The sequence below is a fragment of the Phocoena sinus genome, chromosome 16 (genome assembly GCF_008692025.1).
Source record: "Phocoena sinus isolate mPhoSin1 chromosome 16, mPhoSin1.pri, whole genome shotgun sequence".
Taxonomy (NCBI): domain Eukaryota; kingdom Metazoa; phylum Chordata; class Mammalia; order Artiodactyla; family Phocoenidae; genus Phocoena; species Phocoena sinus.
In genome coordinates, this window is record NC_045778.1 from 2,488,299 (window position 1) to 2,511,697 (window position 23,399).

Genomic DNA, 23,399 nt, shown 5'->3' on the forward strand with positions numbered 1-23,399 from the left:
AAAATGAAGGGTCTTGGAACACCTTTGTGTCTAAAACTGAAGTATTGCTCTTGAGACCAGAGCTGCCTCAATCAACCACGACCCCACGAGGGTCCTTCTCTGGGAGAGGACTTCGTGCAATTCCCACACCTGGTGGGTTTATCCGGCGGCCTTTCCATCAAGGACATATCGTGTTGACTCAACTTATAAATTACAGTCGTAAGGTTTGGTTTTGTTTCCTTGAAAAGAATCACTAAAGGACTCTGTTTTGACCAGTTTTTAAATGTCTGGCTTTAATGCCGCCCAAACAGAGATCAGAACTCGTGAGGGGCTGGGTTGTTGTTTTTTTTTTTTCTCTCCTTTTCTTTTGTTTTTTAGAAAATGTCATCCAGTGGGCAGGCACTTCAGTAATGGGCTGTGCTGATTGCTCTGGTGGAGCGTCCGGGTGGATGTCGGTTGTCTTAGGAGAGCGGCTCATCAGGATAAAGGGCTGTAAGAGGGATGCCGTCCAGACTCTTCACTTTTACTTGGGAAGAGTAAACATTGTTGAAGCCAAGGAAAAGTTCTCAACGTAAACTCAGCAGCTTGGCGTGAAGCTTTGAAGGCCATTATTGTGAGATTCTGTTTTATTTTTAGGAGAGCAGATCTGGGGGGAGGAAGAGGAAGCCCAGCTCCGAAGGGCGTCTCCGCTTCTTGTCAGTGGGGTGCCGGAGGGGATCTCATTTCGGGGGCCAAGAGCCTTGTTTGCTCGTTACATTTTTCTTACAGAAGTCGTGTTTCATGAGCACGCACAACCAAGCCTCTGGCGTGGCCGCTGCCCCACCTGCTCCCCATTCGAAGGGCCAGCTGGGGGCCTGGCGGACCCGCTCCGGGCCCATGGGGCCCCGTGGGCAGGGTCCTGGTCGGCGGGGCTGGCGCTCCGCGGAGCGGGGCCTGCTGCTTGCTCTGGGCTTTGCTGGCCTCGGAGGCATCTTGGCTGTCGGGGCAGTGGGTTGGCTGTGGCGTGACAGCGAGCCTTAAACGCCTGTTCCACAATGACCACAGCCACGCACTGCCGGACACTGGGTGGTGTCCTGGCCTGCGCTCAGCTTCTCTGTGCTTTCACTGTATTGTCAGCGGAGGCTCCTTCGGAGTCAGCAGGGAGATTCTTCTCTGGGTGACCTCGCACGCCAGTCCCCAGAGGCCCCCGACTGCGGAGCCCACGTCCGGCAGGGCAGCTCAGGCAGGGTGGCCCCAGCCTGCTGGGCAGAGGCAGGTGAGATGGCCCGAGGCCCTGTCCCAGGCGCCCCTCTGTGTCTGGAGCCCTTCCTCAGGAGCCCTGGACGTTACTGTCATTGTGCCACGTGCTTTATCCCGGTCCGTACGGCAGGTGGGAGAGCCGGGCCACCGCTGGGGCGTGGGACCACCTGCCTGAGGTCGCACAGGGAGGGGAGGGAAGGAGGGATGGAGCTCTCGGTGGCCAGGTGCCTGCTGACAGTTGTACGTTCTAGACGCAGCGCCTCGCCATCCGCTCTGCACAAGTATCTTGTCTGCTCCCAGTTTTCAGGCAGGAGTCTTCGGCATGAGGCCCAAAGGCACCCAAAAAGCAGGAAGGCCTGGGTGTTGGTAGCTTGCAGCCAAACTCCTGAGAAATTGTGTTCGCAGCTGACCACATGCGGATAGAATCCCGAGAAATTGAGAAGAACCGAGGCTTTTGTTCCTCTTTTTCCCGCCTCAGGTTCTCCAGGGCAGTGTAATGGCAGAATGTGCTGTTTCCGTTCCCCTGGGACGTCCTCGTGCCCTGAGGGGGGTGAGGCTGCTGCCTGTGTGCCATCAGTGTGACCTCCCTGTCCCGGCGTGAGAGGAGGGCAGGTGCAGGAGCCGGTGTGGCCAGGCAGTGGGAGGGGGCCAACGGCAAGGCTCTTTGCTTCACACCTCCCCCCAATGCAGTGCAGAGGCTAACGTGCACCTTATGTGCAAAATTCAGACCAAAACCATGCCATTATTCATCATCTGCCGCTTTGCTTTCTGTTTGCTCAATTGTTTTTATTATTTTTAGTGTTTTTATAAAACCAACTCCAAGTTTTTAGCACCAGACCACTCTTTTCTTCCCTTTATATGTTCTTTTGGGACCATTTCAGGCCTTGTCTGCATCTCGATTAAAGAATACTCTGGGCATTGAAGGAACATATCTCAGTGTAATAAAAGCTATTTATGACAAACCCACAGCCAACATAATACTCAACAGTGAAAAGCTGAAAGCCTTCTCGCTAAAATCTGGAACAAGACAAGGATGCCCACTCTCACCACTTCTATTCAACATAATACTGGAAGTCCTAGCCACAGCACTCTGATAAGAAAAAGAAATAAAAGGTATGCAAATTGGAAGGGAAGAGGTAAAATTGTCATTATATGCAGATGACATGATACTATATATAGAAAACCCTAAAGACTCCACACAAAAACTACTAGAACTGATAAACGAATTTAGCCAAGTAGCAGGATACAAGATTAACACACAGAAGTTGGTTGCATTTCCTTACACTAACAATAAAATATCAGAAAGGGAATGTAAAAAAACAATCCCTTTTAAAGTCACATCTAGAAAAATAAAATACCTAGGAATAAACCTGACCAAGTAGATGAAAGACTTATAGTCTGAGAACTACAAAACATTTAATAAAGGAAATTGAAGACGATTCAAAGAAACGGAAAGATATCCCATGCTCTTGGATTGGAAGAATTAACATTGTTAAAATGGCCATACTGCCCAAAGCAATCTACAGGTTTAATGCAATCCCTATCAAATTACCCGTGACTTTTTCCACAAAACTAGAACAAATAATCCTAAAATTTATATGGAACAATAAAAGGCCCGGAATTGTCAAAGCAATCCTGAGGAAAAAGAACAAAGCAGGAGGCATAACCCTCCCAGACTTCAGACAGTACTACAAAGCTACAGTAATCAAAACAGTGTGGGGCTTCCCTGCTGGTGCAGTGGTTAAGAATCCACCTGCCAATGCAGGGAACACAGGTTCGAGCCCTGGTCCGGGAAGATCCCACATGCTGCGGAGCAGCTAAGCCCATGCACCACAACTACTGAAGCCCGTGCGCCTAGAGCCTGTGTTCCGCAACAAGAGAAGCCACTGCAATGAGAAGCCCACACACTGCAATGAAGAGTAGCCCCTGCTCGCCGCAACTAGAGAAAGCCCGTGCGCAGCAGTGAAGACCCAACACAGCCAAAAATAAATTTATAAAAGAAAACAACAATGTGGTACAAAAACAGACATATGGTTCAATGGAACAGAATAGAGAGTCCAGAAATAAACCCACACACCTATGGTCAATTTTCAGCAAACAAGATAAGAATATACAATGGGAAAAATACAGTCTCTTCAGCAAGTTGTGTTGGGAAAGCTGGACAGCTGCATGTAAATCAGTGAAGCTAGAACACACCCTCACACCATACACAGAATAAACTGAAAATGGCTTAACGACTTAAATGTAAGACATGACTCCATAAAACTCCTAGAAGAAAACATAAGCAAAACATTCTCTGTTTTCTTAGGTCAGTCTCCCAAGGCAATAAAAACAAAAGCAAAAATAAACAAATGGGACCTAATCAAACTTACAAGCTTCTCTACAGCAAAGGAAACCATAAGCAAAATGAAAAGACAACCTAAAGACCAGGAGAAAATATTTGCAAATGAGGCGACCGACAAGGGCTTAATTTCCAAAATATACAAACAGCTCATGCAACTCAACAACAGAAAAATAAAAGAACCAATTGAAAAATGGGCAGAAGACCTAAATAGGCACTCCTCAAAGAAGACAGACAGATGGCCAACAGGCATATAAAAAGATGCTCAACATCGCTAATTATTAAAGAACTGCAAATCAAAACTACAATGAGGTATCACCTCACACTGGTCAGAATCGTCATCATTAAAAAGTCTACAAATAACAAATGCTGGAGAGGGTGTGGAGAAAAGGGAACCCTCTTACGCTGTTGGTGGGAATGTAAGTTGGTACAGACACTATGGAAAAACAGTGTGGAGGTGCCTCAGAAAACTAAAAATAGAGTTGCCATATGATTCAGCAATCCCACTCCTGGGCATATATCTGGACAAAACTATAATTCAAAAAAACACATGCACCCCTATTTCACAGCAGCATATTCACAACAGCCAAGACATGGAAATAACCTAAGTGTCCATCGATAGATGAATGGATAAAGAAGATGTGGTACATATATACAATGGAATATTACTCAGCCATAAAAAAGAATGAAATAATGCCATTTGCAGCAACATGGATGGACCTAGAGATTATCATACTAAGTGAAATAAGAAAGAGAAAGACAAATACCATATGATAACACTTATATATGGAAGCTAAAATATGATACAAATGAACTTACTTATGAAATAAACAGACTCACAGACATAGAGACCAGAGCTGTTGTTGCCAGGGGGGAGGGGGCGTGAGGGAGGGATGGATTGGGAGTTTGGGGTTAGCAGATGCAAACTATTACATATTGAATGGATGAACAACAAGGTCCTACTGTAGAGCACAGGGAACTATATTCAATATCCTTTGATAAACCATAATGGAAAAGAATATGAAAAAGGGTGTATATGTGTGTATAACTGAATCACTTTGCTGTACAGCAGAAACTGACACAACATTGTAGATCAGCTATACTTTATTTGAAAAAAAATTTAAAAAAAGAATGCTCTGGGCCTGGGAGAGAGTCTAAGGCTTACACAATAGCGATCCAGCTTGTGTCTGTGTTAGCATCTCTGAAGGGCCCAGCATAGGTCTCTGGAAAGACCGTGAGCAAACATTTGCAAAGCTTCATCCCCGAGTGCCTGTCCACACTTGTGGCCCCGTTTCCCAGCTGTGCCTCCGGGTTAGCACTGGGGCAGAAATGGTCAGATCGCTCTAAACAAGCAATATAGGCTTCTGTCTTTATCTTGGGTGCCCCTTCCCACCGTCACCCTGGGAACCCAGCGGTGACAGGAGCGTCATCTGTGGACTCCAGGAGCTGGCCATGCGGGGGGCAGAAGCAGGAGGGGTGACACCCCGCTCTGCATTGGGCTTCATGGAGCTCTCTCCAGCCTTTGTATTTAGACCTGTTGGTGAGTTTCTGTTGTGTTCGTGGGGACTGTGACCCTTTGTCGTTACGAAGTGCCCTCTTTATCACTAGTAACGCTTTTGTCTTGTTCAGCATCAGTGCAGACACACCACCTTGCTTTAATTCAGTGTTTTTGCAACTTCCAGTCGTTTTGTGTCCTTATATATATTTCAAGTGTATCTCCTGTAAGTAGCAGATAGTTGGATTTTGGATTTTGATCCCTCTGACAGTCTTGTCTTTTAATTGGAGTTTTTAGTCCTTTCCCGTTTAGCGCAAGTGCTGGTGGGCTGTTGGGGGTTATAACACTAGCGTCTCGCTGTCTGGGTTCTATTCATCCCACCTGTTCCTTGTCCCGTCCTTGCATGCTTCCTTTGGATTAAGTATCTCCCCAGCTGTTAGCTTTTAATTAGAGTCTAATATAAATGAATACTCTTGTTTTCTCCTGGATAATGCACAGACCGCTTCCCCTCCTCTCCCTTTTATGCTTTATTGTCATATGGTTCAATTCCCTTTTTATGTGTAAACCCTACTGGACACCTTTTATTGTTTTTCTGCAGTAAATATCCTTTAGATTTACCCGCACATTGTTATTTCCATTTTGCCTCATTTCTTACCTTTTCATTTTTCCCCCGAGACTGTTTCCCCAGTTCTCATCCAACTTGTGTATTTCTCTTAGTGCCAATTTGTTGGCAATGAATTCTGTCCTTTCATTTGCCTGAAAAAACCTTTTATTTCATTTTTGAAGAGCGCTTTCACTGAACAGAGACTTCCAAGTTGACGGTTACTTTCTGCGCTCACGCATCGTCATTTACTCATCTTCTGGCCTCCACTGTCCCTGGAGAAGTAGCGACTGTTGGTCTTATTGTTGCTTTTCGAAGGCATCTTGACCTTGTCCTCCAGTTGCCTTGAGGATACTTAAGCCTGGGTTGAGCCTGGGTGGGGCTTGTGCCTGTTCCTGAATCTGTAGCGTCGCGTCCGTGTGAGTTTTCTTGCGCCCCGTCTTCTCTCCCCACCCTGGATATTTCCACATGTCCTGTGTCCCCCTTTACACTCTTTCCCATATTTTTTTGTCCTTTTTCATTCCCTGAGCTTCAGTCTGGACATAATTCTCTTGGCCTTCCTTCCAGTTCACTAATTCTTTCCCCTGCTTTGAAAATCTATTCTGCTTTCAACTCCATCGATTGAATTTTAATTTCAGTTATTGTATTTTGTTGTGTATGAACAGATACGGAGATATTTAAAAAGTCCGTAGCTGATGTTTTCATCCTCCGAAAAGGATCTAGTTTTGCTCTCTGGCAGGCAGTTAAGATAGGGCAGATGGCCTTGATCGAGGCTGGAATTGAGCTGGAATAGAGCTGGGGTTCTGTCTTCTGTGAGAGAGCTGGTGAGCGTCCAGATCTCTGTGCTGCTGGGCAACAGCCCTTTGGGATCCTCCCTGGAAGTCTGGGCTGTTTATCAGAGGCCCTCTTCCTCGGCACCCTGACCCCCACCCAGCCCCATGCCTCTGGCAGGAGCCCGGCGTGGCCGCCACCTGCAAAGCCATCGCTTCTCCGGGCTGGTTCAGCCTCTGGGCTCCACACTGCTTGGGGGATGAGGGTCAGAGAACGTCTGACTCATTCTCAGGGCTCCTGTTCCTTCCTGGCACCTGGTCCTACAGCCCCAGGCTGCCTTGTTAAATAAACTCCAGTGCCTTCAAATAGATGTTCTGGTGTGTTTCATCAAAAATTTCTAGTTGCTTTCAGCAGGTAGGTTGGTCTACAGCAAGGAACTTGACTATCACTGAGAGCAAGAAAAAACCTGAGTATTTTATTTGGAACTAAATTCAGTATGAAGTTCACAGGTCATAAATTTTGCCCTGAGCCGCAATGTCTGTTCCAAATGAGAGTACATCGACATAGCAGTGGACTTGAAGTTGGGAAGTGTAGCTTTTGTTAATGGCTCTACCGCTTACTCCCAGACGAAGGTGGAAGTAATCTCTCTAAACCCTGGACTTGTGATCTACAAAACAATGCCTGCCCTGCCCATCTTACACATTGTTCTTAGGCTCAGATGTCTATGAAAGGACTTCATAAACTGCTAATAACGACACAAATATAGGATGTAATTGTATTGTTGTTGTATGTGCCTAGTGGCATGTGAGTTTGTGAAATTGGCTTTGAGTAGAGAGCGAACTGTTATTCTACTGAGCTTTGCTCCTGACGTGGATGTGGCGTGGAGGGCAGACATTTCGCCTCCCGCGTGTGACACCTGTTACACTGAGGGGCACCTGGGTCTTCTCACTGCAGTGCGAATTGGAGGGTTTCATTATTGACCAAAAGCAGTTGGAGAAACACCTTTGAAACAGCAATCCGACCTATTTCAGAAGAAATCAAAGCAATTCAAATGGGGTCAGCAGAGTATTGCTTTGTCCTGTGGGTCTGAGCAAACCATCCTGTTTGACCACACTTTTAAATGAGTTGCTTCACCATCACCATGGAACCATTAAAAAAAAAATCTTCTGTATATTTTAGGAAATAGCCAAAGCAGTCTAAAATGTGTGTCAACCTCGTCAGTCATTTAGGCCCCACATTTCACCTTTTCTGAAACAGTGTGATTTCAGGGATTCCTTTTAACTTTTCTTTTGAGCTTGACGGCAGCCGTGTTGTCAGTGGACGTACCCACGCTGTTACCCCAGAACAGCTGCCTGCTCACTCGTGGAACTGACCCGTCCACACGTACTCTGAGGTGTTGAGTGCTAGTGATGGAATCTGCAAGAACCCAGATCCCCTTTTCAATCTGTAAAATTAAAAGTACAGACTTAAAATAACACTGATCTTCTTTTTAATTTTTTATACAGCAGGTTCTTATTAGTTATCTGTCTTATACATTATGAGTATATATATGCCAATCCCACCGCCGTCAACACTCATCTTAACTATATTGGATCAACCATGATTTCCTCCATCTGACAATGATGAGAGAAGAGAGAAAATTCATGTCTTTGGAAATTCAGTCTATTAAAAAAGGAAATATCCCAATAGGAATATCGCACTTGGATTCAAAATTTTATGTTATTCAGTGTTGATTTCTTTTGATTCTTGCGTTCCTTTGTTCATTCTGCAAGGATTTGAGTGCTTGCCACGTGACAGGTATTTTTCTGGCCACTGGGGAAACAGCAATGAACAAAACTGATAAAAAAATCTCTGCCTTTATAGAGCTTACAGTGAGGGAGTGAAAGTAGAAGAGAATAAAATAAATGATCAAATTATATGGAATAAGACAATGTTAAATGCAATAGAGAGAAAATAAGGATGGAGGTCATGGAGTGTGCAGGTCAAGCTCGAGGGTCCAATGATAAACAGGCGGTGAGCACAGCAAAAGGAACAACCAGCAAAATGAAAGAACAGCCGACAGGAAATATTTGCAAATCATATGTCTGATAAGGGGTTAATACCCAAAACATATAAAAAACTCATGTAACTCAATCGCAAAAAAAAAAAAAATAATCCTATTAAAAAATGGGCAGAGGGGCTTCCCTGGTGGCGCAGTGGTTGAGAGTCCGCCTGCCGATGCAGGGGACACGGGTTCGTGCCCCGGTCCGGGAAGATCCCACGTGCCGCGGAGCGGCTGGGCCTGTGAGCCATGGCCACTGGGCCTGCACGTCCGGAGCATGTGCTCCGCAACGGGAGAGGCCACAACAGTGAGAGGCCCACACACCGCAAAAAAAAAAAAGGGCAAAGGACCTGAATAGACATCTTTCCAATGAAGACATACAGATGACCAACAGGTACATGAAAAGGTGCTCAACATCGCTAATCATCAGGGAAATGCAAATCAAAACCACAATGAGATACCTCACACCTCAGATTGGCTTTCATCGAAAAGACCAGAGATAACAAGTATTAGTGAGTTTGCGGAGAAAAGGGAACCCTGTGCACTGTTGGTGGGAATGTAGATTCTGAAAAACACATGGAGTTCCCTCCAAAAATTAAAAATGGAACTACCATAGACCCCAGCAATTCCATTCCTGGGTATACATCCAGAGGAAACGAAATCACTGTCTCAAAGAGATAATCTGAACCCCCATGTTCATTGCAGCATATTTATAATAGCGAAGACATGGAAGCAACCTAAATGTCCATTGATGGATGAAAGGATAAAGAAAGCGTTACACACACACACACACACACACACACACACACACACACACACACACACAAATATGGGATGTTATTCAGCCGTAAAAAGAAGGAAATCTGCTATTTTTGACTACGTGGATGGACCTTGAGGGCATTATGCTAAGTGACATAATTCAGACAAAGAAAAACAAATATTGTATGATCTCACTTATATGTGGACTCTTAAAAAACTCATAGAAAAAGAGATCAGATTTGGTTACCAGAGGCAGGGGTAGAAGGTGGAGGAATTGGATAAAGGTGATCACAAGGTACAAACTTCCATTTATAAGATAAACAAGTTCTGGGGATGTGATGTAGTTAACACCGCCATGCGGTATATTTGAAAATTGCTAAGAGAGTAGATCCTTCCTGAACTGTCTCCTATATCCTCCAGTAGTTAGATGCATGTCGTTTTATATAAACAACACGATACTGCAGTTGCTGTTGGGCAGCCTGCTCTTTTCACTGAGTACTACATAGGAAACATTTTAAATCTAGCTTTCTTTTTAATTTATTTATTTAATTTAGTTTTGGCTGCGTTGGGTCTTCGTTGCTGCACGTGGGCTTTCTCTAGTTGCGGTGAGCGGGGGCTGCTCTTTGTTGCGGTGCACGGGCTTCTCATTGCGGTGGCTTCTCTTGTTGTGGAGCACGGGCTCTAGGCGTGAGGGCTCAATAGTTGTGACATGCGGGTTCAGTAGTTGTAGCACACGGGCGCAGTAGTTGTGGCACACGGGCTCAGTAGTTGCGGCTCGCGGGCTCTAGAGTGCAGGCTCGGTAGTTGTGGCGCACAGGCTTAGTTGCTCCGCAGCATGTGGGATCTTCCCGGACCTGGGCCCACGCGCATGTACCCTGCACTGGCAGGCGGATTCCTAACCACTGCGCAACCCGGGAAGCCCTCTCTTGGCTTTTGAACCCTCCTGGCCCCGCCGTCTGAGCTTGACCCCCACGTGAGCCCTTATGGTTTGTCTCGCCTGGACTGAGGGTACACGTGGAGACTGGCACCTTTTCAGGTGCTGGGTCTGCTGGAGAGACCGAGGTCAGAGCAGCCCAGAGCTCTGTTTGCTGTCCATCTCCCCAGGCACCGCCCTACGTGTGTACCTTGGTGCAGGGCAGAGGCAGGTGCCACGTCGCTCTTTCCCAGAGTTAAAGCTACTCATTACACCTACTGGCACCTCTCCCCGGTTCACCCTATCCTCCTCTCTGTTGAGTACAGAACTGCCTTTGTTTCTCCAGTGATTGAATTCAGCTGGATTTAAAGCCGTAGGGCAGCTCTGTCAATCAAGAAGTTACAAAGAAAAACAAAAAACCAGGGTAAACCTCAAAATAGAAGGAAGGACGTAATGAAGGAAAAGGAAAAAATTAATGAACTAGAAAAATAAGAAACAATAAGAGGGTAATATAAAGCTTGATTTTCAAAAATTAGAAATCTCTAAGAATACTGATAAAAATAAAAACTACAATTAAAAAATATCAGGAAGGCTTCTCTGGTGGCTCAGTGGTTAAGAATCTGCCTGCCGATGCAGGGGACACAGGTTCGATCCCTGGTGTGGGAAGATCCCACGTGCTGCAGAGCATCCAAGCCCGTGTGCCACAACTACTGAGCCTGCACTCTAGAGCCCGTGAGCCACAACTGCTGAGCCCACGTGCCACAACTACTGAAGCCTACATGCCTAGAGCCCGTGCTTGGCAACAAGAGAAGCCACCGCGATGAGAAGCCCGTGCACCACAACGAAGAGTAACCCCCGCTTGCCCCAACTAGAGAAAGCCCACGCGCAGCAATGAAGACCCAATGCAGCCAAAAATTAGTTAATTAATTAACTATAAATAATATCAGGAATAAAAGAGCAAATATATAACTATAGGTAGAGTTTGTAAGGATCGTAAGAAAATTGTAAGCATACTTTAATGCAAATATAATACATTTAAAAACTTATATGGAATGCTTAATTTTCTAGGAACATGAAAATTACCAGAGTCATTCAAGAAATAGAAAAATATGAATACATACAATCCATGGAAGACATTTTCAGCGATAAAAAGTTTGCCTTCCCCGGATTCACAAGGCTCAAGTGGGTTTGCATAGAACACAGACTATTTTAGAGAATTTGTAGAAAAAGAGGGAAAGCTGCCCTGTTTGCTTCTTGAGAACAGGAGTGCCGTGCTGTGAAACTGGAAAAAGAAAGTAGAAGAACAGAAAATTGTAGATCAATTACTGTTATGGTTAGAGATTGAAAAAATTCAAAGCCAAATACTAGCATATCTAACATAGCTATATTTTTTTTTAAAAAAGCCATAGCCAAGTAGAGTTTATTTTAGGAATGCAAGAATGATAGAACAGCAGGAGATATATTAATATAGTATTCTTTCTCAACGGATTAAAGGAGAAAAGCTATATGATCCCCCTAATAGATGCAAGGGGGAAAAAAATCATAAAATTTAGCACTTGTAAGGGAATTTCCTTAACCTGATTAAAGGTGTCTGTAAAACATCTATGGCAAACGTTACACTTCATGCAAACCTAATTGCATTCACCTTGAAGATGGGACCAGGGCAAGGGTGTTCTCTACCACCTTTTTTATTGCATGCTGTGTTGCATGCCATGAGCAGTGCCTTATTAAGACAAGAACCGCAGATGTAGAAGTGTAAAGCAGAGGACAACATGTGGATGAATTGATGAATGGAAAAATCCAAGAGAACCTACAAATTCTCAGAACTAAGAGAGCTCAGTGAGGTTGCTGAGTGCAGGGTCCACAGCCACAAGCCAGGGCCAGCAGTAGCCTGTGAGCAAATGTAAGAGGAGAGACCCCGTGCCCTGTAGCAACAGGGCTGTGAGGCTCTTAAGAGCAAATGCAACACAAGAGGCGTAAGGCTTTTATGGAGAAAACTAGATAATTACAAAACATAACTGAAGGACGTTAAAAAAACAATATTATAAAGAAATTATTATAATAGTTCCCTTCAAATTAATCTATAAATTCAGTGCAGTATCATACGGGGCTTAAAGACCTGATCCTTAAATTCATAAGGAAAAGCAGATGACCACAGATAGCCCGTAAAGCCTTGAGGAACACCGCATGGCGGTCAGCTTACCTGTCAGATGTGAAGGTCTGCTTCAGAGCCACAGCCAGGCAGTAGTGGGGGACGAGTACAGAGAGACACACAGAGCGGGAGGGGACCAGGGGTCCGCGGACACACATAAAATGTGGTGTGACAGCACAAGTCGGCAATGACGTAGTAAACGGTTAAACGACACTGGGACAACAGGCTAACCATATGGGGAAAAACGAGATTACTTAGTCATACCATTCATAAAAATATGTCTAGGCAGGTAGATGGGTAACCTCAATGTTAAAAGCATTTGTAAAAGTTAAAGTATTTGGAAGAAAATCTACTAAATTATATTACAGGCCTTAGGTTAGAAACCCTTTTTCTGAACATTACCCCAGGGCCACAGTTTGAGAAACCAAAATTTAAAACTATGTTTGACAGAAGACATCTTAAACAGAATTACAGGATCTGCCACAGACTTGAAGATTTTTGCAGTGCATATGGCTGACAAAGGATACTATCCAGAATATATAAATTCCTATCATCAAGTAATAATGATGGGGCTTCCCTGGTGGCGCAGTGGTTGAGAGTCTGCCTGCCGATGCAGGAGACATGGGTTTGAGCCCTGGTCTGGGAGGCTCCCACATGCCGCGGAGCAACTGGGCCCGTGAGCCACAACTACTGAGCCTGCGCGTCTGGAGCCTGTGCTCCGCAACAAGAGAGGCCGCGATAGTGAGAGGCCCGCGCACCGCGATGAAGAGTGGCCTCTGCTCGCCTCAACTAGAGAAAGCCCTCGCACAGAAATGAAGACCCAACACAGCCAAAAAAAAAAATAAATAAATTTATTAAAATAATAACAATAATAATGATGTAAAAACCTAACAGAAGGTGGACAAGTGTATGAGCAGGCAGTTAACAGAAGAAACTATCTAATCATCTCATAAACATATGAAAAGATGTATGCCCTCGCTAGTAATCAGGGAAATGAAAATTAGAATAATAAGAGGCTATTTCATACCAACCTGGTGGGCAAAATGTAAAAATCTGATGCTATCAAGAGATGGTTAGAATATGGAGCCGTGTGAACCCTTGTGGATGAGTGAAGCTGGGAACAGCCTTTGGAGATCAGCTTGCTGAAGCAAGTAAATCTAGTAGTCCTACCTGTGGGCAAATGATGCAGAGACACTTTCTCACATATGTAAAAAGACAGTGTCCATGGCTGCATTACTCCTAACAGAGAGAAATTGGCCATCAGCAGAAAGGGATTGGATGTGGTGTGTTCCTACAAGGGACAGCTGTGCAGCAGTGGGTGTGAATGAAATAGAGCCGTGCATGTCAAGACAGGTACATTCCCAAAGGCGGAGAAGCAAAGCAGAGTGCATTGTCACCCATACACGTTTTGAATATATGCAGAACACGGCTCTATGTTATTTGTGAAGATGTACACATGTAGTTCGTTGAAGACAGACACAGGAATACTGATTTACCAGATTTAGGGTAGTGGTTACCGCTGGTGAAGATGGGATTTGAGGTGGGAAGGACATCCCAGCCCTACAACTATTACATGTCAGGTTTTGTTTCATATTAAAATCTGAATCAGGGACTTCCCTGGCAGTCCAGTGGTTAAGAATCTGCCTTCCAATGAAGGGGGCACGGGTTCGATCCCTAGTCAGGGAACTAAGATCCCACGTGCCGCAGGGACTACTGAGCCCACGCGTGCGCCTCAAGTAGAGAGAAGACCACAATGAAGAGCCCCACGTGCCGCAACGAAGACCCAGCGCAGCCAGAAAAAAACCCAGTTACTTGTGGCACTCTCAATAACAGTAAAATAAAACTTTGAAACATGCTAAGAGAAAAATCTGCATCAAATGCCAAGGTTGCAAAATATTAAGATTTGAAAAAGCTGAGTGGAGGGTGCGTGGGCACTTGTATAACATCTTATAGGTTGTTTCGTTTTGTTTTGTTTTGTTTGCGGTACGCGGGCCTCTCACTGTTGTGGCCTCTCCCGTTGCGGAGCGCAGGCTCAGCGGCCATGGCTCACGGGCACAGCAGCTCCGCGGCATGTGGGATCCTCCCGGACCGGGGCACGAACCCGCGTCCCCTGCATCGGCAGGCGGACTCTCAACCACTGCGCCACCAGGGAAGCCCCATCTTCTAGGTTTTATGTTTGAAATGTCTTGCGCACGTAACCACGATGATGGGGGTGACGACCTGGGAAAAAGAGGCCACAGGACATTCATTACCACACTGAGTTGATCACGATCCAAGACTTGATCCTTAGCTTTGTGAACCCAGGGAGATACTTTTTTTCTTTTTTTTGCTTGTTTATTTTTTTTCCCCATGCTTTGCTTTGCTTTGCTTTGTTGTCAGCCAATCAAAGCTAAATTTTCTCTCAGGGGCAGACTCAAACTAAAATCATAGGCTGAATGAATCCAGAATGCCTGTTTAATAATTTGTAAAGAGAAATGCATGTTGACAGCAACCGGAACCTTGAAAAATCGTGACTGATCCTGGTGTCTCCCCTTGAGGTGTCTCCTGGGAAGCTGAGACATGGTGGGAAGACCTGCTGTGGATGCGCAGTAAGAAGTCACTGCCGTGGAGACTGACACTCAGGGTCCCCATTTGCCAGAGGTTTCCTCCTACGGGGGACTCCAGAGCATGGTCACAACGCGGGCTGGGTATTGAATGCTTAGGGTCGTGGGGTCTACACACCCCTCTGTGGGGACCCTGCTGGCTTAGAGGGGTGGGAAACATGCCTAGGTAATCCCCACAGGCACTGTTGGCACACAGCTGCCCCATGCATATGGTAACCCTCATTAGGACGACAGGGACCGTTCCAGTATTCAGAGTCCTTCTTCGCTATTTGATTGTCCCAACAACCAGGCAAGATTGTAAGGGCCAGGCCTCCCCGGTGGTCCAGTGGTTAAGACTCCGTGCTTCCACTGCAGGGGGCGCGGGTTCGATCCCTGTTCGGGGAACTAACATCCCACATGCCACGCAGTGCGGTCAAAAAAAATTTTTTTTAATTTAAAACAAAAAAGAAGAATAACATATTAAAAAGAAAAGATTTACAGGGATGAAGTGCCTCGGATCACTCAGTTACCAAGGCTACCACAGGCCAGATGAGCTGGGGTGGGGCTGGGGAGGCACCCTGGGGGCGTGGGGTAGAGGGTGTGTTTCTGTGCCCCTCTCCACACCACGGAGCAGCCTTCCACCATATTAAACGGAGCCTCTCGCTTCCCAGTCTGAGGACGTGTGTTTGATTGTGTCATCAGTGTCTCGACCAACCGCAAGTGTAGCATCTGCGTCAGAGACAAGCCTCCCCGGGTTCGTTCTGCACCCCGAGGGCTCAGGAGCTCCCTGCACTTGATGTCAGCTGATGCAGAATTCAGATTTGATGGCCATCTAGTCTCAGAGAAATGTAAAGCTAAATTAGAGATTTAAAAAAAAAATCACTGTGTCCAGTTTTTTCAAGTCCCCATTTGACGGGACAGGGAGTTACCAGAATGACCGTTGGAAACCCAAGTGAACTTGACCCAAAGCCCATCTTCAGCATCACGCTGCTTCAGCCGCGTCATCCGGGAGGGAGAACAGAACTGACTGCAGACTGTGCTTGATGCCGACTCCAAATAAACCCCAGCTTCTATCAGTTCCCAAAGAAGCTCAAGGATGAAGGTGCCCCCGGCAGCCAGCTCCCCTGGCAGGTTTCTGTATCAGGCGGGTGTTCTTCCCCCAGCTCCGGAGCAGAGAATTCTGCTTGGCAGAGACAGCGCTCTTTACATGCAAGATTTATTCTGTTTCTTTTTAAAGAAATTCTTCAGATACCACCCCCCCCTTTTATCTTGGCACAGTGTATGGACTTAGGATCCGAATTCATATACTAAAGCTGTAACACTCAGACTCACAGGGTATAAGATACTCCTCAGTCTTTACTTGTCATCCCTCTTTACCTTAGGAATGGGATATACCTCTGAAATTTCCTCATTGCCAGTTCCTAGCAAAACTAGGTGCCTGATGCCCTGTGTTATGGAATTTTAATAAAACGATGTGAATGCAGCAGCCCTATGTGTTCTGAAAAATGTTTCCAGAGCCCCTTGAGAATTCCAAGTGCCTGGAGATGAGGCTTCCTGCAGAGAAACAGAAAACGCGAGAATAGGACCTGATTGGATCGGCTGAGTTTACTATGATTTGAGCCTGAAAAATGCTTCCTTCTCTCCTTTTGATTCTCACGTGGCCTCTCCAGCCCGAGCTCAGCAAGTCATTCAGCGCTGTGTGCTCAGCTCAGCCCTCGCCACTGGGTGGGTTGGGGCCAGATTGCAGAGGGCGTGCCATCCTGGGGTTCTTATTTCGTTAGCATTACAAGATTGGGTTCTTGGGAATGACATTCGTTGGTAATTTGTTTACAGTTGAACCTTGCAGCGTCTCATTACTTCCTTAATCTAACAATTGGCGGATTCTTGAAATTAAAAAACAACAACAACAAAAACCCAGCCTTACCAATCTACTTGTCGTTAAATACTTGTCTGTCAGGAGCTATAATGATCAACAGTAATTCCAGAACTCATTCTTTTCCCAAACAACAGCGACTGGTATATTACGTTGTTTTCTCGCGGTTAATTAAAATCCAGCTATCCACAAAACTGACATAAACAAAAGAAGCCCATTTTGTGATCTGACCTAATTGCTTTTTAATTTTGCTGCTTTTCTTGTTCATTTTCAAAATTTGCTCTGAAGTACTTTTACCAGTCAGGAGGGAAAATCGGTGTCTGTTGACTGTCTTCCTCTGAGGCGCAGCTGAGCACCAAAGATTTTTTTTTTAATCTTTCTCCTTTTCCTACTGATTTCCCATTTAAGACAGATACTTTAATTCTGGGAGCAGATCACTTACAGCTGTGGTCAATTCCATTAAGAGCTAAGGAGTAAAACAAGTTCTTGAAAATGTATTGGCCCCATGGAAGGTTTTCCAGCTTCTCCAGTGGAAACCACTGAAGTGATACCTGTGTGCACAGACCCCCAGATGGTGAGTGCAGCCTGGAGGGACCACGTCCTGGGCACCGGCTGGTGTTCCCTACCCTACTGCAGGCAAGACCGTCACCCTCTCCACCTTGGGTACAAAATTACTGGTTGAGAACTGCTTCCAGAGGCCAAAGATATTTTAGCTGTCCGCCCCACCCCTTCCCCCTCCCGGCTTCAGTAGTACCACTAGCCTGGTAACTCCCTGAATGCACCCACGCCACGATTTGACTGTTCACAGACGTCCTCGCGAGCTGTGAGCCCGCCCAGGGGTCTTGTTCTCTCATGGGAGCATCACCTCGACACTGCCATGTTCTTCAAGTTCATGGAGCCTTCAGGGGATTGAAGGGTCCCTTAATGATGGGTTCTGCAGAGCCCAGTCTCCCTTTACTAGTCCTTTCTGTCGCCTAGTGGGTGATGCAACTTCAGCCTAGGGCTACAGGGTCCTGTGTTTTCAAGCAGCCGTTTACGGCCGTGGCAGCCTTGTGTCTGTCTGCAGGGACCAGACGTGACAAGTGCCTGTTGTAATCTGCCCGTAGTTTGCAGGCCTGAATCAGCTTTATTCAGAGCGGTCCTGGGTTCTTTCAGTACTGCCGCAAGTGGAAGGGGGAGCCGACGGGCTCAGGTGCCCACCCATCCTTCCCTCGCCGGCAGCAGCCTGCACCGCTGTCACCTATGTCGTGTGGACGCGGCCTGGCGAGGTGAGGGGCGTGTGTCCTGCATTCCAGGATCGGGGGCGCCGTCAGTGGGGTAGTGCCAGGTACCACATGCAACTTTGGGAAGAATCCCAGCGGTTCACGTGCTTGCTTGCAGGCAAAGTAGGAAACGAGAAAAGAGCAGCGGTGCACAGTTGGTTCCACCGCTCAGAAATAACCACTGTGAACTGTGAAAAGCACATCCATAGAGGTGTATCTGCATGTGAGACTAAATGGGATTTCACTGTTTTGAAACACACTTTTTTTTCCAACATGTTAGAAAGATGTTCTCAATATGTTACTTTTCACTGAAATCTCTCATCTTTTAAAATGTTGCTCTGGTTGTGTTTTTCTGTGTCCTTATGTGCCGTTGTCGCCGTATCTCAGAATAGGCCAGGGCCCCCTGCAGACGACAGGTCCACCCCGAGTGCCCGTCCTGCAGGGCCACCTGCCCGCACTGTCGGGGGCGCGCCGGGCTCGTCGTTCAGGTCACTCTTTCTCCTCCTTCAGGTGTCAGCGGAAGCAGTGGCGGGTAGATCTGCCGGCCACCAGCGTGGTGATCACGTTTCACAATGAAGCCAGGTCGGCCTTGCTGAGAACAGTGGTCAGGTGAGGCCAGCGGCTGCCATCTGTTGCCACCCGTTGCCGCTTATGCGGGCAGGGGTCGTCCCCCGGCAGGGATGCTGAACGAGGGCCGGATCCCCAGCGCAGCCGGGCTGGGGCTGTCTTTGGGGGTGCAGACAGGGCACCTGACTGTGCAGCCCCGCAGGGGCCAGGGGGTGAGAATTGCACACCCCAGTCATAGCCCGAAAGGCCTGCAGCTTAATCTTTCTGCCTTTCCTCAGCGTGCTTAAGAAAAGCCCACCCCGCCTGATAAAAGAAATCATTTTGGTGGACGACTACAGCAATGACCGTAAGTAGAGACCGATTGCCCCCCCCACCAAGCATCCCCCTCCATCTGGCCCTCTGGGTACCAGCCTTCCTGGGCTGTGGGTGCTAAGCCTGAGTTTTAAGAAAAGGTCAGAAGTAGGGGCCGCAGAAAGAGGGTGCCTCTCTGATGCCCCGAGGGGCTCACCAGCCCGAAGGTGATGGAGAATCACCGTCCCTGCCCACCGAGCCCTCCGTTAGTTAACTTGAGGTTCAAAAGCCTTGCTTCTTTTCTTTTCCTAGCGGAAGACGGGGCACTCTTGGGGAAAATTGAGAAAGTGCGGGTTCTCAGGAATGATCGGCGAGAAGGTAAGACTTTTCTCAATTCAGTACCAAGACAGCTGAATTCTGACTTTTCCTGAGCCCAGTAATAATGTGAAGAAGCGTTTCAGCTCCAAGAACAATGAACTGTCTCGTGTTTTGTCTGCCTTCCTCCAGCAGAGCGTCTTGGGAGCCTCTCCCAGCAACCCTAGGAAGGATATCGAAAGCTTAACTAATTGAAATTCTTTGTGCACCAGGGCAATAATTCAACTTACGCTTTTATTTATGTATTTAGAAAACTGGCTTCTCTCTTTCTTTCACAACCTACGAAGTCTTATCAGTCCCTTGAGTACTAGGATTTAGAAGAAAAACAGAGATTTAGCAATGAGAACTTTAATGACTCCATGCTGCAGGCATCTGATAAAATAACTGGGGTTCCAGTTTGACAGCGTGCCCAAGGTGAACCATCGAAAACAAGGGAAAGCCCACCGGCCGTTACGTGCTTACTGGATTTTGCAAATGCCAGCCTCGAAACCTGATGTCAGTCTTGTCGTTGCTGGAGCTGGGCTCATCGAGCCCACTTTATTGGTAGTTATAAGAGAAGCTCCAGAGAGGAAAGCATTACTTTGAAGTGTCTGGAAAGGAAGCCGGACTCATAATGTAATTAACATCCAGCGCATCCATGCTGGTGCAGAGCTGGTGGCTGGATTCTCAGCTCCTCCGTGGTCCTGAGAAATGTTTCTGTAGGAAAATGGCAGAGCTTTAAAACGTGCCATTTTGGCTGTTTGAGGCTGACTGTTGACCTTGGAGTGGTGGCTGTGCCGTTTGGTCAGCGACCATTGTCTTTCTTCTGGTTCCCTGTGCAATCCACCTGGAGTCGGGAAATACAGTTTTTCTTAGCAAGAATCTAATCGGCCAGTAAAGTGGGTGAGCCCGTTAGGGCAATGTCATCAACACCATATTTTAACCAACTAAGGTCATCAATCCAGATGTTCAAGATGCATAAACAATGGGGTCAGCCTTGCCCCTAAGCAAGCTGTTTGCTGGACTCACATCTGCCCCCCAAGCTGAGATTAAACCAGAATCTTGCATTGCATTTGCCCCTAAAGAAACTACATGATAACTTGTTGAATTCAAACCCAAAGTGTCTGCTGGCACAGGGGAAAAAAAGAAGATGAGGCGGGAGGAGGGAATAAAAGAAAGAAATTAGCTTTCATGTGGGCATTTTGTAACTGACAAACCACGTGCTAGCTTTCAGAGACGGCCTTTAACCTGCTTAGAAATCAAAAGCAGTCCTTCTAAATATAAATTGTGCGTTTGCTTCACGTTAGGCTGTTCTTGTGGGTAAGAACCCACACTGAGGCATTGTTTTGGGAAGGAATGAAGAGAGGCAGCTGTGGGAAGCCAGGTTATGGTAGAACTATATGGAACAAGTGAGGAATACGACAGTCGAGTGAGAAAATGCATACACACAAATGTATGTGTGCTTGTGTGTGTGTATCCCAAACAGTTAAACATGTACACAAATGCTCATAGCAATGCTACTGGGTGACAGAGAAAATCAGTTGCATAAAATCATGGCCTTGGGTTCATTTAGTGTTGGGGATTTAATTGTGCCAGCGATTCTTAACCTGGCTATTCATTACAATCACTTGGGGAATTTAAAAGAAGACCATGGGGCTTCCCTGGTGGCGCAGTGGTTGAGAGTCCGCCTGCCGATGCAGGGGACACGGGTTCTGTGCCCCGGTCTGGGAGGATCCCACATGCCGCGGAGCGGCTGGGCCCGTGAGCCAGGGCCGCTGAGCCTGCGCGTCCAGAGCCTGTGCTCCACAACGGGAGAGGCCACAGCAGTGAGAGGCCCGCGTACCGCAAAATAATAATAATTTAAAAAATAAAAGAAGACCATGCCTTGACCCGACCCACAATTGAATAAAAATTTTTGTTTTTCTAGGGGTGGGGCCTGGACATCTGCATTTCAGTAATACTAATGTACTTTGAAGGTTGAAAGCCTAGTCCTTCTCGTTGTGCAGATGGACATGTTAAAGCTGAAAGAGGTTAAGTGTCTTTTTCAAGGTCATCCAGCTATTTAATAATGGTAGTGGAGCCAAAACCGTGTTCCTAGGCTAAGTTCTCTATTTGTCCTGTGTGCTTTTTTTTTTTTTTTTTTTTTTTTTGCAGTACGTGGGCCTCTCACTGTTGTGGCCTCTCCCATTGCGGAGCACAGGCTCCGGACGCGCAGGCTCAGCAGCCATGGCTCACGGGCCCAGCCGCTCCGCGGCATATGGGATCTTCCCGGACCATGGCACGAACCCGTGTCCCCTGCATCGGCAGGCGGACTCTCAACCACTGCGCCACCAGGGAAGCCCTACTTTTAATTTTTGAAGACCCTCCATACTGTTCTCCGTAGTGGCTGCACCAATTTACATTCCCACCAACATTGCACAAGGGTTCTCCTTTCTCCACATCCTCACCAACACCTGGTATCTCTTGTCTTTTGATGACAGCCATTCTGACAAGTGTGAGGTGATATCTTATTGTAGTTTTGGTTTGAAGCCCCTGATGATTAGTGATGTTGAGCACCTTTTCATGGACCTGTTGTCCATTTATATGTCTTCTTTGGAAAAAAAAGTCTTTAAATTCCTCTGCCCATTTTTAATCTGATTATTTTGCTTTTGTTTTTGTTTTTGCTGTTGAGTTGTATGAGTTCTTTATACATTTTGGATATTAATCCCTTATGAGTTATATGATTTGCAAATACTTTCTCCCATTCCATAGGTTGCCTTTTCATTTTGTGAATACTTTTTTTGCTCTGCAGAAGCTTTTTAGTTTGATGTAATCCCGTTTGTTTACTTTTGCTTTTGCTACCTTTGCTTTGGTGTCAAATTAAAAAAATTATTGCCACCACTGATGTCAAGGAGCTTACCTATATTTTCTTCTAGGACTTTTATGGTTTCAGATCTTAATGTTCAAGTCTCTAATCCATTTTGAGTTTATTTTTGTGTGTGTTGTAAGATAGGCGTCCAGTTTCATTTTTTTGCATGTGTCCAGTTTCCCAACACCATTTATTGAAGAGACTATCCTTTCCCCATTGTGTATTCTTGGTTCCTTTGTTGTAAATTAATGGCCATATGTGTGTGTGTTTATTTCTGGGCTCTCCATTTATCCCATTGATCTATGTGCCTGTTTTTATGCCAAGGCCATACTGTTTTGATTACTATAGCTTTGTAATGTAGTTTGAAGTGATGTTTTGTGTGTTTTTTTTTGTTTTTTTTTTTTTTTAGTGTTCCATTTTGATTTTTCTCGTAGCTTTTTAGCTATATATTTCTTTTAGTGGCTTCTCTGAGGATTACAACATGCATCTTTAACTTATAACAGTCTATTTAGAGTCCATACAACTTTACCTTAAATGTAAGACCTTGCAACAGTTTTAATTCCATTTCTGTTCCCTGTCCTGTATACTGCTGTTGTCATGTGGTTTCCTTCGTATGTTGTTAATGATGGTTTAAACCCCACAGTGCAGTGTTAAAATGTTTGCTTGAAATAATCAGTTATAAAGAAATTAGAATGTATACATGGACTCTAAAATTTATCCTCGTATTTTTCATTTCTAGTATCTTCATTTTTTCCCACAGATTCAGGTTTCCATCTAGTGTCATTTCCCTTCAGCCCAGAGAACATTTAGAACTTTATTTTTTCTTGCAGGCAATAAAATCTCTCAATTTCTGTTTATCTGAAAAGTCTTTCTTTCTCCTTTATTGCTGAAGAATATTTTCTCTGAATGGAATTCTGAGTTGACCGTTAGTTTTTCTTTCAGCACTCTGAAAATGTCATTCCAATGTCTTCTGGCCTCTGTTTTTCTGTTTAGAATGTAGCTGTCAGCTTATTGTTGATTCCTTGTGCGTTATGGGTTGTTTCTTCTCACTGATTTCCAGATTGTCTCTTTATCTTTAGTTTTTAGCAGTTTGACTGTCACTTGCCTAGATTTGCTTTGCTTTTTATTTATCCTGCTCCAGGTTTGCTGACCTCTTTGAATATGTAAGTTGAAGTTTTCACCAAATTTGGGAACTTTTTGGCCTTTTATTTCTTCATATATTGTTTCATGCCTCATTCTTGGACTCCGGGCGCACATACGATATACCACTTGATATTGTCCATAGGTTACTCAGGCTTTTTTTCTCTTTCAGTATTTTTTCTCTGTTCGCC

General features: G+C 45.7%; 1 protein-coding gene across 3 annotated transcripts in view; it reads left to right on the forward strand.

Annotated features, from left to right (window-relative positions):
- The window catches only part of GALNT2 (polypeptide N-acetylgalactosaminyltransferase 2), a 174,482-nt gene that overhangs the window by 120,931 nt on the left and 30,152 nt on the right, over nt 1–23,399 (forward strand). For all 3 annotated transcript variants that reach the window (XM_032607354.1, XM_032607356.1, XM_032607355.1), the window contains 3 exons: nt 18,519–18,617; nt 18,854–18,921; nt 19,179–19,244. In XM_032607354.1, the coding sequence (XP_032463245.1) occupies nt 18,519–18,617; nt 18,854–18,921; nt 19,179–19,244 (233 nt within the window). The remainder of the gene's footprint in view (nt 1–18,518; nt 18,618–18,853; nt 18,922–19,178; nt 19,245–23,399) is intronic.